General features: G+C 35.8%; 1 protein-coding gene across 1 annotated transcript in view; it reads left to right on the plus strand.

Annotated features, from left to right (window-relative positions):
* Positions 1-545: 545 nt before the first annotated feature.
* EMP1 (epithelial membrane protein 1) overlaps positions 546-21027 on the plus strand; it is a 31463-nt gene continuing 10981 nt past the window's right edge. The window contains exons 1-2 of the mRNA XM_003771265.4: positions 546-725; positions 19883-19991. Coding sequence (XP_003771313.1) covers positions 19914-19991 — 78 coding nt within the window. The 5' untranslated portion in view covers positions 546-725; positions 19883-19913. The remainder of the gene's footprint in view (positions 726-19882; positions 19992-21027) is intronic.

Below are 21027 nucleotides of genomic sequence, written 5' to 3' on the forward strand. Positions count from 1 at the left end.
AAAAAAGATTAAAAAATTAATTTTTTAAAAACAAGTTATCAACAGCTCTGGCAAGTGGTTTGGTGAGAAAGGGTCGAAGCCTAATTTGAGGACTATTTCAAGAATTTAATTAGTCATGTCGTCTTTCCATGCTGCCCTTCCCCCATCTCTTCATATCTTCCTACCTCAGATAATTAAAAGTTGTCTAGATAATGTGTGTTGCTGGATGGCCCCTGGTTGCTATGCTTTTGTGTGTGTGTGTGTGTGTGTGTGTGTGTGTGTGTATGTGTGTGTGTGTGTGCTCTTATTAGTAACAAGGAGTGGGATTTTGTAAACACATGCTATTTGTGTGACTCCTATTACTCACTTTAAGCAATGTCAGTCTTTTTTCCACTGTGGTCTATGTGTCTGAGTCAGAGGGAGCTCTACAAGAGGTTTCTTTGAATTGATGGTTCCCTCCCAGTCAATCTTGACTTACTGCCAACATCGCAGGGCGTAGTTACGAACAACCTTCCCCCCGCCCCCCCCCCCCCCTTTTAAAGCCAGACTGATTCATAGAAACTCCTTTAAAACTCAGTAAAAAGACACCGCCCCATCACACATCCCAACACACCAGCAGAGGAAACATAACCTCAGGAGTCAGGTCCTTCCCCTCACTGCTGTTACATACTCGAGGAGAGAGGACAGAGGACAAAAGCCAGCTCTTGTCACTCAAGGTGCTTGCTGCAGACGTTCCCTTTCTCAAGGTAAGAAACATTTCTGGAGAGACTCAGAAAAAGTTTCTTTTCTTCTTTTCCCCTCTATTTCCCTTCTTTGGATTTCACTCAGTTCTTGCTTTATTCATTCCTGCATTTCTACATTTGTCTTGACTTTTGGATCTGGAAGCAGCTTAAGTGGATGATGGAGAAAAGTGAAACTGCTTTTTTTTTTTTTTTTTTTTTCCTATGTGACTACGAAATCCATTAAGCCCTCAGACTGTCTCTACATTATTTAGAGTAGGAACCCAATGGGGGAAAGCAGGAGAATCAGGGGACAGTTTTTTAAATTACAGTCACTAAGCCTGCACTCAAAGGTGTGAGGAGCTGGACTTTGGAACAATCTGGGCACTTTTCCATAAAGGAAATGCTGCATACCTTTGAAATGACATATTTAAACTCAGCTTTCAACTGCTCCATTCTGATTTCAAAAACGCTTCAGTACTGGGGTTGATTTTTTTGTGCATTTAATTTTGACCGACTCTTCAACTTTTTTTTTGTAAGTTAAGTTAAATATAAACATTTAAAATTTTATTCACTTTTTTAAAATGAAAAAGATTTTGTTTGTTATAAAGTTATTTTCGTTTATTTAATTTTATTTCTGTTGTTCAAAAACATCTGGTTGAAAAGAAAAATAAAAGCTAAAAACTAAAATACTGTTCAGGACAATAAAAGTGTTTCAAATAAAATTCAGGAATGGTGTAACTGATGAAATTGGGAGTCTTATCTGAGTTCCACAAAGTTCCCTATTGCTTATATAGAGTGGAGGGTGGGGGCACTTCATTTGATGCTGAGGAATTACTGCAAGAATCTCTGTTTCCACTCAAGAAGTAGCTGCATTTCAGAAGTGAATAAGGGGATTTTAAATCAGAAAACACAATGAATTTTTTTAAAAGAAGGAGGAGGAAGAGGAAGAGGAAGATGAGGAAGAGGAGAAGAAAAAGGAGAAGAAGAAGGAGAAAGAGTGGGAACAGAAGAAGGAGAAGAGGAAGGAGGAAGAGGAGAAGGAGGAGAAGAAATGATTTTTCTGGATTGAAAGGAGTTTTTGAATGCTTTGAATTTTACTATTTTAGAAGGCGTAATGACATGAATAAGAATACTACAACAGACAGTGATCAATTTTGAAAAAGAAAGAAGAATCTTTTTTTTTGTAGCTTTTGTCTTTGATTAGAGTAACTTTGTCCGGGTGTGGCTCGTTTCAACATCTCTACTATAATTAATTTTTCCCCCTGCATAAACAAAACAAAGGAGAAAAGACAAGATATGACCTGTTTAGAGAGTTTCCCTTCAGCAATTCAATATATTTGGTGATTTTTTAAGCAACCAGTTTGTTTTCTTTTTCAGACCAAAGCTTGTTTTAAAAAGGTTGGAGTGTTAGAAAAAAAAAAAAAAGGGTGAGTCAACCTGTAGTAAATACAGGGTGGCCCAAAAGTCATATTTGCAGTTTTAAGCTAAGTTTTAAGTTTAATTTAAGGTCAGCTTAAACTTTAAGCTAAGCTTAAAACTGCAAGTAAGACTTTGGAATTCTGTGAAGAAAAGCTGCTATTATTTGCTCAAACCACTCACAATCTTGTTGCCTTTGCTAGTACATCAAAGGAAACTATTACACTCATTTTCTAATAATGATTTTGTACTTTCATAGTACTAATTCTTTCTGAGTTTTTGGAAATCTGTCTCCTAAGAACAATGGAAACAAACAAGTGGTAGGATAGTTGTTCAATTATACTGGTGCTTTTTTTCTCCCCCAATCTTTGATATCATTAAAATGTGAGTCACTTTTCTAGTAGTTTCTGTTTTTTATTCTCAGAAACTGGTCAAGTTCCAGACCAACATTTGAAAAATTGGGCTGAGGAGTGGACATCTAATTAGGAATATCTCCTATATCCTCTCCTCATTCCCCCAAGAATCAAGATCCATTTTATAGCTGTACAGATTAGCTCAGATCTGTTGAAAAATTTTCTTTTCTGCCCCCATTTGTCCCCCAACTCACTGACTGACTATCCCAGGATAGATTAAAATTCTCAAAAGAGTCCTGAAACCAATGAACTTCTCAGAATAGTTCTGAACGAGTGATCATCTAAAATTACTATAGTGGATCTCTCATCATGCTAAGAAATTCTGCAAGTTTTAATTCAATTGAATAAAAAAAATCAAGTAAATTTAATAAAAAATTATTAAACATCTACTTTGTGCTAGATTATAAGGATACAAATATATAAGAATAAAATAGTCCCTCAGTGAATTTGAATTCAGCCATGGTGGGTGGGGATGAAGTGGAATAAAAAAATGTACACAAGTATGGTTCAAGGGATATTGAAGAAGTAGTAATCTGAGAGAGGGAGTAGTGGATCAAGGAAGGCTTTCCTGGAAGATAGTATCTAAGTCGTATCCTAAAGTATTCTGAGAATGGGAGATAAGGATTTATTTCAGACTTGTTTGACTATGTGAAGTGGGGAAATGGAATTCAGAACTGGGGAAATGATTTCTGGTGATTTTTTTCTTTTTTAAAATTTTTGGTGAGTCAGTGACATTGTCACAGAGGATTATTTTGGTCCTTGTGTAAATGATAGCTTAGAATGGGGTAATGCTGGAAGCAGGGAGAAAAATTCAGAAGGTAATGGAATAATCTAGACAACAAGTGCTGAGGATATGAGCTAGATTATGTTGGTGGAAAGTAAAAGATGAATGGAGTTAGAATAAAGAAGATTTAGTAGCTGATTGGATATAGAAGATGAGGGAGAGTAAAGAATCAGGGATACTTCTAAGTTTTTGAAACTAAATGATTGGGTGGATGATAATGGCCTCCCTTGAAATGGGCCTATTCCTTAATTCTTCAGGGCCTAGACCAGACTGACATGGCCTCAGAAAGAATAAATACTCTCATCTAGCTTTTTGGCTCCACTGGATCTAGAGCAGTAGTAGCTGTTTCTTGGTAGGGAAGACTTTTGTGAAGACCATGTTTGATTCTTTGACTAGTGGGGATTCAAACCTCCTCTTGGCTAGATTAAGAATGTCTCTGTGAGTAGGAAGGGATGATTCAGTTAGTATTGAGTCTATGAATCCTATTTAGTATAGCCTAAAGTCCCAAGCTTTCCAGTCTCAACACAGTATAGAAATGGTGTATTTACTATATTTTCCCCTTAACTGTGTCTCTTTCTCTTTTTGTCTCTTTCTCTCCATCTCTTTCCATCAATTTAGTCTGAAGACAAGATTAAAAAAAAATAAAAGGCATTTGTTAGACCTTGTAACTGTTCACCAGTCAAGTACATAAATGCCATTTAAATCAAAACTATTTCACACTAATTATAATAATATAATTCATTCTCTGATTCACCACACATTGATTCACAGTCGTAAAACTGACTCAGGCAAAGATCTAGATATGTTGACACACCTAGGTAATGGTCCCCTAGAGGTCACATTCAAGGTGTTATGGTATAATAAAGAGTTGGCTTTGGAGCCAGGAAAATCAGAGTATAAGTCCCTTTAACACGTACTGAATGTGTCACTTTGGAGAAGTCCCTGTTCCTCTCAGTGTTTGAGGTGACTCTCAAAGAGAAGAACATTTTCTCATATGGTAGTCTTCTCTATTAATGAAGGCTCAGCCCTATCCCTGAGAAAAATTCACATGTATTTTGTATTTTAAAGTTTATTTTTAGCATATTTTCCTTACAACAATCCTGTCAAATGAATAATACAAATATTATTCTGATTTTATAGCTGAGGAGATTAAGGATCAGAAAGGTCAATGACTTTCCCAAGCTCCTTTACTTAGTAAGTTCAACTCAACTTGAGCCTTGAATTCAAGTCTTCTGATTGTAAACCTAAAACTCTTTTTTTACTAAATTGTGCTAGAAACCTATCTAACTTAATTCTTTGAATTGTCTCATGACTGGGTCCACAGTTCAACCAGTCCTTACTTACAAGAGTTAAATAGATCTCATCAAAAAAAAAAATATCTATCAACTAAATTTTATTTTAAATTCCCAAAGTTAGCAGATAATCCTATTAATAGGATTCTTATTCTTTTTCTCTGGGGAAAATTTAATGATCATTAATTTAAATGATCTTTATTATTTAATGATCTTAAATTTAATGAACAGCAAAGAAAGCAAAATCTTCTTTCAGACATCAGCCTCTCAGTGTCATCGTCACTCCCCACTTATGTAGCAGGATATCTCAAATCTCTGGAACATAACTTTATGTTGCAAAGAGGATATAAGAATAAAATTCAAATAGGATTTTTTCCCCAAATTGTAATTAGTTCTTGACAATGTGATGTAGTGGAAAGAACACTGTAGTTCTAATTCCCAGCTCTGGCACTGTGTGATTTTGGGAAAGTTATTTTACCTCTCTGAGAATGAGTGTGTTGATACGTAAAATGAGAGAATTGGACTTTATCTCAAAATCTTTTTTAGGTTCTGATAATCTTATCAATGTCTACTTTTATCATGTGGGGGGGGGAATAAGATAATAGCATACACTCGGGGAGACATTACTCTCACTCTGGTAGATTGAATAGAAATAGGCAATGGCTGCTTCCTGGCTCATGGCAACAGCTGGGTTAGCTCTTAGAGCCGAGTGGGAAAAGAGGAGAAAGAAGTAATAAGTTGCCTTTGAAAGGGCGTTCTGAGGAGTACACCCTTCCCACTGGGCCCCCAGAGACAGCAACATCCATTCAGAAATTCCTCAAGCATCCGGTCTGATTGGCTTTTCATAAAAGATCTTCATTTGCCACATTAATTGAATGCAGATTGTGTGTCCCCAAAGGAGGTGGGAAGGGGGCGGTAAAAGGGGAATGGATAAGACACCTGGTAGACACTTAGACTTATTAGGCATCTGCCAGGAACCAAATGAGACACAGGGAAACTGAACAGGTCCTGGGAAAGAAACTCCACCCATTTCTCAAGAATAGACCCTACAGCATGAGGGTGTGGTTGTAAAGGGTTGTGTGTTTGTGTATGGGTTCATGGGTTAAGAGAGAGGGAAAGGAGAGAGAAGAAACAGAGACAGAGACAAAGAGAGCCAGATAGAGAAACAGAAAGAAAGAAATAGAGAGGAACAGATAGAGACAGAAAGACAGAGACAGAGACAGACAGAGAGTAGAGAGACAGAGACAGAGAAAGATAAAGACAGAGACGGAGAGGCAGAGAGAGAGCCAAATAGAGAGACAAGAAAGAGACAGAACAAAGAGAGACAGAGACACAGAAAGAGTAAGAGAGATATATAGAGAGAGTCAAAGAAACAGAAAGACAGAGATAGAGAGCTTCAAAGAGACAGAAAGAGACAGAGAGACAAGAGAGACACACACACACACACACACACACACACAGGAGAGAGATATAGAGAGACAAACAGAGATAGAGACTGACAGAGAGGGAGAAGAGAGATGAGGGAGAAAAGAGAGACACAGAGATAGAGACCCTGATGAAAAAATAGATAGATTGATGGAGAAAGAGAAATATATAGAAATAGAGAGACAGTGATGGAGAGGAGAGAGACAGAGAAGAGAGAGGAAGGGAAGAAGAAAATAGAGAAGTTGGAGGAGATGATGTATACTGAGAGAGCTTAAAGGAGGAGGTAGACAATAAATAACAACTATTTCACATGGACACTGTGAGCTAGTTGTAAAAATATTATTATCCCTATTATATAGCTGTGAGAACAAAGATTCTTAGAGGTTAAATCACTAGTTTATAGTCACTCGGGAAGGAAGTGACAGAGCTGGGATTCTAACCCCCAAGACTATACCTAGTTGTTTTCCAAATTAGATACAAATAGAGAGATACAGGGAGCCAGAAACACAGGAGGGAGAAAAAAGGCTCTGGGAAGAAATGGGAAAGATGCTTTTATTTTAGTGTTACTCATTGGTAAAATTGCAAGTTTTCATGAATGCTCAAGCTTTTTTCTTTCTCTTCTATTCTCTCCTCCCAGCTTGGAATTCATGTATCAACAAGATAGTAATTGTTATCAATACTGCCTATACTTTAAATAACCAAAAGTAGAATCGAGAGTATTATGAAATCTTTTCTTTCATTTTATAGCATCAAATTATGTGTATGTGCATGTGTGTGTGTGTGTGAACAAAGTATCATGATAAGTTCCTTCAGCTCTAAGGAAATATTCCTTAATCTCTTCATGATTTACAATTAGGGATTGGTTCACCTGGGGACTTTACCTCTGGATACTAAATCCTAGAGGGTGACAAGAAGCACATGTGCTCCTTCAACAGAAGGAAACAAATGACAGATAGGGTTTGTAGCCATGACAGGAAGGGCCCTGCCTCCTACTCCCCAACTTGAGCCCTGGGGACCTCAGAGGCTCTGCCTTCACACCTCTTCATCCTCCCCCTCTGTACCTCTTGGCCATCCACCATGGCCTCCTGTCTTTGGGTTCTGACTAACCTTCACCCCCAGGTCCTAGATTGCTACCCTCCTCTACCCCCGCCATTCTCCTAGGTATTAATCACTCATTTCTAGGACTAGCTTTCTCTTTTCTGGCATGATTGCCTTCATCCAGTGCCTAGGGTTAATTGATGATGCTGGCTACTCACCCAAACCATTGTGAAATGCAAACAAAAACTCTAATATATGCTAGTCAGTGACTTGTGCAAATACATGGCACAATGAGGGTGAAGGCATGTTTGGGTTCTGTTGGAATCCTGAGGTCTCCCCAGTCCCCACGAAAGCTACACTCAACAGCAGCCTTGATACGTCCTACAATCTCTGCTTTACTTCTTCCTGGAATATTATTCTGGGATCAGATGTTTCTTCCTAAAATTACTCTGCCCCAATAAATTTATCTTAAAAAGTTGATTTGAAGGAGACTTTCCTTCTTGCACTATTTTCTCTAATATTTAGCCTGGCCATTAGAATCACAAGTGATGCTCTCCAATATATTTTTATAGAGTCCTAGGCTCGTGAAGTTTAAGGCAAAGAGGTACTTTAAAGACTAGTCATTCTAACCCTCCACTGGAGAAAGAAATGATAACATAATCCAGGATTTTTGCCAAGAAACACCTATGGACAATATGGTCCATGAAGAGTTTTACATTACTGAACAACAAATTTTAACTTTTCATTTTATAGATAAAAAACCTGAGGCTGAAGTTCATATCACTAAGTAGCGGTATTCTCAGAATTCAAAGCCAGCTTCCCCTGAATTCAACTCCAGGCACATTCTATTATAATAATCTGAAACCCTGAAATCCTATTTTTGGAATGTATTCGCAAGGATTATTCTGAAAAGTAAATTCGTGATCCCAAGGTTCTGAGTCAAGTTCATGTTTTTCAAAGAAGCCAAGTTCTTCTGTATGGGTTTGGGGACTTTGAGTCTGGAATTTAAATATTAGCTGTTGCTTTGGGGGTTTGGACCTTTGATTACTTTTAATAGATTGATCTGACCCCATGCATAGACCAGAAGTCAATAATTATAATGGGTTGGCAATAACAATAATAACTAACATTTTTATACTTTATGGTGACAAAACACTTTTGTGTATGATCCTCACAAAAGATCTATACAGTATTTAGTGCACACTTACCTATTTAACAGATGTAGAAATGTGACTTGTTCAGAGTTGCACAGGATGTTAGTGATTCTTTCATTATATTGTCCTGTCTCAAATGATTCTATCAATTTTTCCAAACCCAAAGAAAAGACTGAAGAAGATATGGAAGAAAAAAAAGGATAACCGGGTAGAAAGAGCTTTGGACTAAAAGTCTAAAAACCTGACTTCTAGACAGCTATTAATTTGATGAATGACCATGGGCAAGTCACTTATGTGTTCTCTTCCCATTTATTAGACAATAAGCTCCTTGAAGGCAGAAATTATCTTTCTTTTTTGTTTATAGTTATATCCCTAGCACTTAGCCCAGACGTTGTCACATAGTAAGATCTTAATAAATGTTTATGACTTTTACAACTGTTTATGTTTTACAACAACTAAGTTTACAACTTTCTGGGTTTCAGGATACTCAAATACAAAATGAGAGAACTGAGTTAAGATGACCTATCAAATGTTTTCTGGCTCAAAAATCCTGAGCACTAATAAGAATTATTTTCTTTGTTTTGAATACTGGGGTTGAAGGTAGAATGGGGGAAGAGATAAAAAAGAAGGAGCAGAATTCCAGAACAACCTGCAGAAAACATGACATATGGTAGTCATCTCCTGTCAACCTCACCAAAATGAGCTAGGATTTGTTGGGACCTTAGCTTGGGCACATCTTATTTTTGTTCTGTCTTCCCTTACTCTTGGCAGATCCTTCTTGTAAGATCTCTTGCCTGCCTGGATACTTCTGTTGTAGGAAGCACTATGGAGTATTTGCTTACCTCTTCCCACAGGAGAAATATTTGTATTCTATGTCCTATTGTTTCTCTGAGGTTGATGATGTTGCTTTAGAATTCTGTGTCCACCTAAGTTTTTGCTCATGCTATTTCAGAGTTTCCACAATATAATAATGAAATGGATGGGAAAGGGAAAGAGATCCAGATGGAGGGTGGTGGGTGGAAAAACAAGGAAGACCTAAGATTTCCTAAAATGTGCTTACTCTCTCTGGGAACATTTTCAAAAATAATGTTTATTACCATTGTTCTTTTTTGTTCCTAGCTAGCATGCTATGAAGCATTATGGGTGTGGGCCTTCAGTTTTCATTCACTGGCGACAAAATCATGGAATATTAGAATATAAGGAAGAAACCTAAGAAATCATCTATTTCAGGCATTCTTACCCTATGGTTTATTCCTTGATTTTGTTTTGATGGCTGGATTTCAATGTAATTGGTTTTATTTGCAATCTTATGTATTTTATTTTATGTACTTAAAATCATCCTGAGAAAATGTCTATAAATTTCATCAGATTTCCAAAAGGGTCCATAATCCCCATATTTAAGAATCTCTGATTCTAATCCAACAGCCTTATTTTACAAATGATAAAACATAGAGAGGTGAAATGATTTACTTCTAGAGATGGCTGACTATTGACCTTTCTGGTTTCCTTTAAGTCTCAGCTGTTTATTTGTTTTCAGTTGTGTCTGTCTCTTTGTGACCCCATTTGGGGTTTTCTTGGCAAAGATACTGAAGTGGTTTGCCATTTCCTACTACAGTTCATTTAACAGATGAGGAGACTGAATCAAATAGGGTGAAGTGACTTGCTCAGGATCACACAGCTAGATTTGAGGCTGAACTTGACACTTTATCCACTTTATCACCTAGTTATCTAATTTAATACCTAGGAAGCTCTTAAATATTCATTGATGGATTTATTCAGCTCAACTATCTAGTCATTAGCAGAGTTAGGCTCGTAACTCAACCTGATTTATAGTAGAAAATGACCTTGGTTTAGAGTTAGAAAACTTGGCTTCCATCTTCAGTTCTGTGATTTACTAACCATGTGATATAGGGCGGGCAACTTCACATCTGTTTAGCTTCCTCAACTGTAAAAAAAAAAAAAAAAAAAAAGAAGGGCTTGGACTGAATGATCTCTTCCAGCGCAAAACCTCTGGATTTCCAGTCCTATGTTTCTTCCCTCATGCATTTTTTCTATGTCTTCATTCCAGTCTCATGATAGTGGATGTTGATGCCAGATAAAAGCCACTCTTCCCACAACAATCCTAGCATGTAGCCTCTTTTCTGGGGAAGCATTCCCAAACCCATGAAAGAACCAGTTGTTTTCACTGAAGCCCACAGACCACTTTTATTTTGGCTGTCTCAAATGCAGATTTTTATTTTTACAGTTCTGTTGTTTAAAAAGTTCAGTCCCAACTGGACAATAATAGCCATACCGCTACCCCAAACACCAGGCTTTCAAAAACAAATGGACATTATGCTCTCTCCCATGGAAAAATAAATGGAGTTTTCTCTTTCTATTTGCAAACACGATTTGGAAGAGAAACTATACCTGGTATGAAGCAATACCAGTTACACTGAAACTTCAGTTGAGAACTCATTTAGTACATAGCCCTTTCCTTACACAGTAACCCACTGCTAATGTTGCATTTATTTTTCCACAACTAGAGCAGTGAACTTTATCTTTCCCTTCTCATGAAGGAGCATTTCCTTTGTTCCCTCTGTGTTCAATTACCATCTGTTTTTCTTTGATGGAAAAGTCTAACTTAAGAAAGAGAGGAAATTGTTGTTGTTGATTTTTTTCTGTGTTAAACAATAGTTTTCTTAGAGGGTTAAGGGAATTCTAGAGTTAGATGGAGTAACTCACTAACTACTTGGATTGAAAGGGATCTATATCTAAGCCTCTCATTTGAGAGAGAAGAATATAAACTCAGGGGTTTGAAAGTATCTTGTACAAAGACAACTGGTTTGTGGGGTGCAGAGCCAAGACACAAATCCAAGTCTTCTGCTTATAAATCCAGTATACTTTCTGCTACATCTAGAGAATATAGAATAGAGAAACTTGGCAAATTAGGGTAGTGATGAGGCAGCTAAATGATAAGGAGCAGTTGCTTAGTCTTTCATCTCTTCTTATCCATTAGAGAAAGTATCAGGTCTTTCATCAGAGAAAGGGAGAGTTTGAGTGATCTGTGAAGTCATTATAGACTGATGACAGAAGGAAGAACAATGTGAATTAACCCTGATATTATAAAGGACTACAGTATCATTTAATCGAGAATATGGAAGATGATTGTGAGGGGTCTGAGAAAACAATCTTTGTCTTATATTGTCAAAAGTTTTTTATCTGCCATAAGTTATACATATTGTAAAATGGAATGTATATGAGGATGGATAAAATAATAAATTAACTGATACTTAGAATTCAGCATTTTCCAGAAATCATTTATATATATATATAGTTTTTAATATGTATATGTATACACTGACTCTACTAAATACACATATACATTCATACATATTCTTTGATTTTTAATGAAAAGAAGTTAGCATAAGAGAGTTAAGTGCCCCCAAACAAACAAATATACATAGGAATTCACAGAAAAGAGTTACAAACAAGCATTTGTAAGATGGATCAGTAAAGTGCCCAAATAGAGTACTTGAACATAGTTTTTTTTAAAATGAATTTTAAAAGGTGATGCTCCAAAGACTATCCACACATCAAATAAGGCCAAATTCTACCTTTTGGAATTCTTTTATTGTTAACATGGAGGCTTCAGTAGCCTCCTAATATATGTCATTTTAGTTTATTTTAAATTCATAAGGTATGCTGGTGATCAGAACTCCTGAGCAATTTGAGTTTATTTATCCCCATTAACTCTCAGGTGTCAATCATGTTAGAACAGCATCAGTTATGGGACAATGGAGTACCCAATGTCCTTTCCACATGAAGTCAGCATGCATCTATTGCCATGTGAGGTAATAATAATGATTTTATTATAGCTAACATTTATGCAGCACTTACTAAAGGCCAGATACTATGCTAAGTACTGTGAAATTATTATCTCATTTGATCCTCTCAATAACCTGAAAGGCAAGTACTATTATTATTCTCATTTTATAGAAGAGGAAACTGAGACAAATGCAAGTCAAGTGACTTGTCCAGTAAGTGTCTGAGGTTAGATTTAAAACTAATTTTTTTCTGACTTTGGGCTTAGTCTTCTATAGTATTACTTAGCTGCTTCCTACAAAAGTCTGCCTTATAATTTCATCAAATAGGTTAGTGGATTTACCAGATTGTTGGAGGGATTTTCAGATTTCCATCTTTTATAAAACATTTGACAGAAATTAAGTCCAACATAAAATACTGCCTTTTCTCTTTTATTATAATACAAATTATTGGACATGTATGATAGATATTGTGATAACACAAAGCATTTTTCTCACAATAACCCTATGGGTTTGATCCCTATTTTACAGATGAGAAAACTGAAACTATCAAAACTCAGCTGATTTGCCTATGTTCACACATAATGAATGTTTGAGGAAACATTAGAACTAAGGCAATGATTTGCTGAAGCCAATTTGCATCACCTCTTGAGATCTGGTTGTTAAATTTTCATTGTGAGTATCTGCATCTCATAAATTGGCAAAGGCTACAAAGCAAGGCTTGCTTTGCTGTTTTGCTGATTGTCTAGACTTAATAAAGAGGTGGAAGAAAAGTTTATGCAAATTAAACTTAAAAATGTGCTTTGCACAATATTTTTCTTTTTTTTTGGAGATCCAGTTAAATATTTACTAGCAAACCCTGAACTCAGTTTCTTGCCTCTAAATCTGGGGCACTTTTAATTATGCTATTGGGAAAGAAAGAAGAATTGCTAATGTTAATTCATTGGGTAATCTTGGTCAAGATGCTTGGGCCTGAGTTTTCTTATTTTGAATTGGGATTAAATCAGATGAAGACCTAAAGTTCTGTTATTTTGCATTTAAAGAAATTCATTGGCTCAGTGAATTTATATAATCTAAAGAGAATTTGCTTGGCGTTTTCATCAGACTCTTCATGATTTCTTTCCTGTTAGCTATTTGTTCTTTTTCCATTATGGACTAAATTGTGTTTCCTACAGGGTTACAATGGAAAGGATTCAATTCAGGGCACATTATTAAGTAGCTACTGAACACATGAAAGGTCCCTGTGTGTACTATGATAAAACAAAAACAATCTCTGCCCTCAAGAAGGTTATATTCTACAGTAATACTACAAGTATTCAGAGAAGTAAATATGGATAAGTAGATACAGAGTTATAGCAACTGGAGGAGGTGGAGGGAGAGGGGATAGGAAGAGAGGCCCCCAGAACAGAAGATACCTGAGTTGGATCTTGAAAGAAGAAAAAAAGTTGTGAAAGAGCAAGAGGATGAATGAATGCATTCTAAGCATGGAGGGTAGCATGTGTAAATACCACTGCAGGAATTGGAATGCTGAATATGGGGAATGACTGTTAGTTTAATATGGATGGAACATATATTACTTGAAGGAGAATAATATGGAATAGGTAGGACTTAGTTTGTGGAGTGCCCTTGATTGCTCAGTTAAAAGATAATAGGGAGCCATCAAAATTTTTTGAGCAAGGGAATGACAAACACAGATCTGTGTCCTGACATTATTTTGGCAGCTGTGTAGAGAATGGATTAGAGACAGAAGAATAGATACAGACAGATAGAGATAGAAGAAAGATCTGCCAAGTGACTTTTAGAGTAGTCCAAGTGGGAGAATATATAACTATCCATTTTTTTCACCCTGTTTTCTTTAGATATTAAATTTTTTGAGAAAGTACTTCTAAATCAGCCTATCTAGGTTCCTAATTAGAAGACAAATTCTTGAAGTACAAGGTCCCAGGGAAAGGGTAGAGTTCTACTAGGTGTCTTTGTATTTACAGAATCCAGAAGCATGTCTGGGGTTCTGGATAGAGGTATAAAAAGCTTTTTGAATTGAACTGAATTTATTGAACGGTGGTAGGAATAGTGGGAAGGCAGGTAGAATAATTATTTGTATATGGCTTTAAAAAAAATAGGAGTCCTGGGATAGAGTGGAGAAGTGAGAAAAATGGCTTCTAAAGTAAAAAAAAAAAAAAATTATTAAAAAAATCGTGTGGACTACGCCCTGAGGGGAAAAATGGTCAGGAATTGGCAGAGGGGAGGAGAAGGGAGAAGATGAAATGACTATATGACATCACAGGGATATTCCAACTTAGCTGTAATTTCCATGATTCATGTGAAAGTGGGAGAGAATCTCTAAGATGAAAGCAAGGGTGGAGAAACTGGAATTTTCTCTGTACAAGATGGCACAGGATTGCCTCACAGTCCTTTTTTACAGAACATCTTTCAGACAAGCATCCTGGATCTGGTTACACCACAAAACATTCGGCCATTTTCCCAGTGATCTGGAAAATACAGGCTTTTCTGGGGGAAAAGGGCAGGAATGATGACTATCCAATCACCAAGATCTGCCTCAAATCTCTCCCTAATCCAGATGCACCCAACATCTGGGAATGCAAAAACATAGCAAAAAATTAGAAATAATCCCTGACCTAAAGTAGTTTACATTCCACACTATTTTGGAAAGTGATTCTCAGATCCTCAATTTAGAAATCACATTCAAGCCTTTCAATTTAATCTGGTTCATACCTCCTCTATTAAAGATTTTCTAGCACTTGTATTTCTAAAAGGATGCTCATTACAAAAAGGAAAAGGGGATCAGTCCTTACTCTACAGAACAGTGATAAATTTACCCCATATCAAAACAGTAATCCATTCAATTCAGATAATAGTTTTTAAGTGATTTGCAAATTGAAGACACCAAATTGAAGATACAGGCAGTATGACAATGTTTCAATGTTTAGGATTTCTTTTCTTTTCTTTCTTTTTTTTTTGAAAGTTTTTATGAGTAAAAATGGAATTGGATCTAAGTCTGTGTTCAGACATTGATTATGCTTTTTTTGTATTACTGTGAGCAAATCATTTTACCTCATTTAGCCTTAATTTCTTCAAACATACACCACACACACACACACACACACACACACACACTTCTTTAAATTGAAAATGAGGATTTTAGACTAGATAAATTCGAAAGTTCCTTCCAACTCTAAATCTATGGTCCATGAAGTTTATAGGTAGGTGGAAGAGAAGAATGTTTCTTCTGTCTGCATCTAGACTGTCACATAGAGCCAGAAATGAAAATTATAATGGGTGATACCTGGAATGATTGTTAGGTTTTAACCCATTAAATATTTTAGATTAAGATTAAGTCCATTGGAATAGAGCAGCAAGTCAATTGTTTACTGCTTGAAATACATAACAACAATACATATTTGTCTTTCTATCTTTGTCCATCTACATACCTATCTTTTTACCTCTCATCTATATCCTGGATTCACCTGGCAAGTGAGAGGGGGCCTTGGAGCTAATCTAGTTTGAATCCCTTATTTTGTCCTTGAGGAAATAGGACTAGGAGGTTACATGATTTACTTTAAACTATAGGTTTAAGATTAGAGCCAGGAGAATCAAACCATACCGTTTTACTGTTAGCCTCTATTGATGGGTTTCAGTTATCAAACTTGGGCAATAGTTGATGCATTTTAATAGCAGTTGACAATATGCTTGAAATTTCTACTATATAGACAAAATATGGTGTGGTGGTGGTAGTGATAGGGGAATGCAAATTATTATATGACAAGTCATAATGTAAGGCTAATTTATGTTTACAACCATGTTTACCACCAATAGCTACAATATTCCAATTCTAATATGCAAAAAAAATACTATTTTCAAAATATCTTGAGGATAAGCAGTAGTTGACAGCACTGGAAATGAGTCTCTCCCCAAAACAGATTTACAAATATTGGGCTTTAGATCCTGAGGTTGGAGTGTATTACCATCAATTTATATTCTATTTCAGCTATTTATTCTGAACTGCTGTGTTCTCTTTTAGCTAGAGGTCATCTAAGCTTAGTTTTCTTTTCCACCTTCTGCCATACCATAACACACAATGCTGTGGTGCTATGGTGTGTGTGTGTGTGTCTTTTAGTAGACTGAGTAAGTAGCAATGGGGCAGAGACTCAAAGGTTTGGGAGTGGATCAGTAAAAATAATGACCACCTCAATATACACTCTAATTAAAAAAAAATCTGGTCCACTTTAATTTTACCTGCAATTAGATGGAGGAGAAAAGAAGACAAAAAAAAAAAAATGTTGTAGGTAATTCTTGTCATTTCTCTAGCCAAGTGATCCCCACCCACTTTTGACTGTATGGAGTAGCCAAAAAATCAAATCAAAATGAATAAAAAAAAGTATCCATAAACTAAGAGCAGGCTATGTTCCCTGACTTTTTTCTCTTTGAAAAGAAGGAAAGATAGTGCAGCATCACAGAATGAGATGAAAGGATGTTGTTTTTTCCTCTTACTACCCCACCCACTCTCCCAGCCAATGCAATTGGTAAGTGCAATGAATAATGAACAGATTGGGTTGTGGTTTAGATCAAAAGTAATATAGGAAGCTATGGATTAGTCAGTGTGGATGGTCATTAGGAAGGGAGATGCTTTGGAAAGTTTAATTCACCAAAACTGAAAGTGAGAATGAGAAGGGGAAAAATAAATCAGATATGATTTTAAAATGTAGAAAAAGCAATTAAAGGGGAAAGAAAGGGTTGCTATATTATGAATAGACTGCCTATAAGAAGAAATTTATAGTTGGTTGTATGTGGAATATTCTATTCACATTTGAATAGAAAAAGCCTTTAGAAAGGCTTTCCATATTTAGAGGGAAAGTATTTGTAAATGAAGGAAGAGGGGAAAAAATCCTTAAGGGGATTTAGGAAGATTAAATAGAAGAACTAGTTAAAAATCTATCATCCCTTGAATTGCATCTTCTGTGTAATCAAACCTATCTTTGTATGACTGTGAATTTGGCCAGGGAATGAAGGGCAGGACCCCAGATTGGGCTAAAGTCAGGATTTTTTTTTTCTATCATAGAATTCATATTGCTTATTGCCTCCCTTCTGTCACTGACATGAGGGGGAACACCGGGCAAAATGCCAGTTTCTAAGATATCCAAAGTGCTTTACTACACACAGTTTCCTTTATGCTCACAATAGTTTTAAGAACCAGAACATGCCCAGTTATTATTATTCTCATTTTATTCATGGAGGAAAGTGATGCTTGAATAACTGGTTCTTGGGTTAAATGAGAAGTCAGTGACAGGTATCAACCATCCTACTTGAAATGGAAACTTCCATACAATTTAAAAAAAAATTATACCATTGAAGAAAACCTTAGAGTAATGGAATGGAGCAGAGTAAAAGAAAAATTAAGCTGAAAATAAGGAAAGATTTATTAATGACAGTCCTGGAAAGCACCAAATTCTTTCTCCTTTAGAGGAAGCAGTATAAACTAGCTCATATCATTCATAGACCAATTGGACAAAGTTCTAGGAAATAATCTTACACTGTGGAGAATGCCACTGCTCTGGTCTGGTGATGGTGAAAGATAGTGAGAAAGTAGAATCCAGTCATTGCTTGTAATCCCTGGACAATAATAGTATAGGTGCCCTTAATAAGTTCTCTTTTGAAGCTTTGGGGAATAAAGCAGTGTACCTTAAAAGAGTTGGGATTATATAGCCCTCTACTCCAATAAAACTTTGTTCTGAGTGGAAATGTCTCAGGCACATGTAAAGCTTCAATCAAATGAAGTAGAACCAGAAAAAAGTGGGACAAGTGCATAATTAATGGTCTCCCACCTTTTAGATGGCATTTGCACACACACTCTATCTAGGTTATGACACCATATTATCACTCCCTCTACATACAAGTATATGTATTACTTTAACTCCTTTGGGTAGGGCAAAACATCTCTTTGGTAACCAACAATTTCCAGGACAGATTTCCTTACCTGCTTATCTCTTAAGTCATAGCAGAATATACTTATTGCCTCTGTTTTTCATTTGTTCTCTCTACAAATGCTCAGATGAGTAGATGAAGATTTTCATCTATCTATGCAATTTTACTGGGTTAGCTTTTCCATTCTTCCTTTTTCTGTTAGTTTTCTATCTTTCTGCTCTCTGTGTTGATTTTTTTTATACTGGAGTATGTACTTTTTAAAAGTCATCCACAATTTCAAAGTTTGTATGCTACTGTCACCTACATGGCAAAAGTATCCAGTACAAGTTCTTATAAACCAGGAGCCCAAATACAGTCCTCTGGACCCAAACCATCTGTCACTGAGCTGAAGCATTCATAGCCTGAAAGCATGAGCAAAATAATGCTAGAGGGAAATAGGTGATAAATATATCATCAAACCACTGAGCTGGCATTGTGGATTTATAATTATTTAAGACTGAAGTGGTAGAAAAACAAAAGAGGACATTCCTCTTGACTCTTGTACTTCACTGAGGAATCATATTTGTAAATCTTCCTTTCTCTCTCTCTCTCTCTCTCTCTCTCTCTCTCTCTCTCTCTATATATATATATATATATATATATAGCACTGGAACCACCCTGAAACCTGCAGGGTCTTGAACATGCTACTAAAGAAACAAATATTGATCTTCAACTGATATATGGAACAAATGTTCCATATAGAAGGATCCAGGCTCAATTCTCATGTTACATTCTACCTACCAATATGACCTGGGGACAGACCATTTAAATTCCCCAAGTCCTTATCTGTAAAATCTTAAAGGGTTGAATGTCCTTTGAAGATCACATAAGGATTTCCTTAAAAGTCCATGGTGTCCACATTAGGACACTAACAGGAATGAGACTGGATATCCATGAGAAATGGAACTTATTTCACTACCCAAAGTACTTTTGAAAATTAAAAAAAAAAGATTTTTTCATCTTCTCAAATATAAACAATATATATTCTTTATCAACATAAAATTTTCTGCCCCCTTTCTCCCTCCCTCTTTCAAAATCTGACACATAGTAGGTCCTTAATAAATGGAATAAATGTAACAAATACCTAAGGAAAAACATGTGTATATAACACACATGCACATGTCTGTACTCATATACAGACACACATGCATACATGTGTGTATTTCTAGAATTAATTTCATTGGTGTAAGCAACTTATAGTGTAGAATTCCTTTTATTGATTCAGATTGTAAACTAGTCTAGAATTATTTTTCTAAATGCCTAGAGTATATAGGTTTCTAGGTTTCCAGAGGTTATGAGACTTTGTCATTGTTACATCTTTTGTATGTATCAGTGTCAGCCAAGTCTTCCTGATCTTGAAGCTGGCTCTTCTCTATCCATTATATTATGCTCCTTTTCTTGGTAAGTGATACATATTTGTTACATAAAAAGTTAAATAATTAGGTTACTGGAGAGTTAATATAATGGTGTTCTTAGGGCTTTGTAAAAAAAAAATACAAAGGAAAAACATACACAAATGCTTAGTGCTTTAAAGTTTGCAAAGTGTTTTATCCATGTTATCTTGTTTGATCCTCAAAAGAACCATGTTGATTAAATACCTTGTCATCCTCAGATAAGTTAATGTTTTCTTATGCCAGATGAGGAAACTGAAGTTAAGAGAAGTTAAGCAACTTAATTAGAGTTATATAATTTTCAACAGTCGAAGATAGTATTTGAATTCAGTTCTTTTTGTCTTCAGGGTTAGTGTTCAATTTACTTATACCACCTAGAAAGAAGGAATGCCTACCTCTTTTGCTTTGAGATTCCATATGTATAACATATGTTGAAACTATGTTCTTAGAGCTTATAATAAACTTTTTTGTGTGCTTCCATTTTAGAGATCTTTTCATCAACTTCCACTCAGACAAGATGTTGGTACTACTGGCCGGGATCTTTGTGGTCCACATTGCCACAGTCATCATGTTGTTTGTCTCAACCATTGCAAATGTGAGTAATGCTCTCCTATTATGTTTTTATTCTATAGAACTTTTGTGAGCTCATAGGAAAATCATAATCTAAAGACTAGAAACCTAAAATAGGGAAAGTTGTCTCTCATTAAAGATTACTAAACCAAATTGGAACTGTGCAGACATTCAGTTTATTTCACAACCTTTCAAACTATTTTGTATTATTCAAGTGCTATGAATTTCTCAGGTAAACTTTCTAGAAGTTGCTACCTTGGTATTTATATCTGAAAATAGAGTTACATGATTCTGGATATTCTTCTTAAGAACTCCAATTCCAACCAAACTCCAACCATGTCAAAAATATACACATTTTATTGGCCATCCTGGGAACTACTTTCAGATACCCTAGAGCATTTGAGAATGTGTAAAGATTTTCTTTCCCTATGAATTTATCGCATGCCATAAAAGATGAGCTGTTATAGAAATATTACTAGCACAACTTCTGAATTCATCAGGAGGCAGATTTTCACTTAATTCTTGATTATTTTCCAAAAGTGAGTAAGGCTGGACAAAGAGTTTTTGTCTTTAATAAATGTTTTTGAGAATTTCATGATTTTGTAAAATTATGTTTTTACTTTGTTAATTTGAATGCAATTGAATGGAACAACTTTATAAACTTTTCCATATTAATTGCTTTGGAGATATATAAAATTTATGCAATGTATCTTATGGAAAAAAGTTTACTAGTTTTCTATCCAATAAACACTTTATACTCCCAAATAATGTAGAACAATAGTTCTTCATAGTGTGATCTAAGAAACACTCAAAGCTTTCTCTGTGAAAAGTTGCCACAGGATATGAAAATTTTTCATGGAAGAAGTGGCATTCCATAGCAATCAAACTGAACCTTGAAGGATGTGTAGGATTTCAATAGGCAGAGAGAGTTGGATAAACTGAAAAGAGTATATGAAGTTTAACATAAGCATGCTGTATTCATATGACAGACCAATCTGTTTGTCCTCAAGGACTCTTATGGTTAAGCAAAAGTGGAAGAGATAAGACTTTAAAAAACCATT

This window comes from Sarcophilus harrisii, chromosome 5, assembly GCF_902635505.1.
Source record: "Sarcophilus harrisii chromosome 5, mSarHar1.11, whole genome shotgun sequence".
Taxonomy (NCBI): Eukaryota; Metazoa; Chordata; class Mammalia; order Dasyuromorphia; family Dasyuridae; genus Sarcophilus; species Sarcophilus harrisii.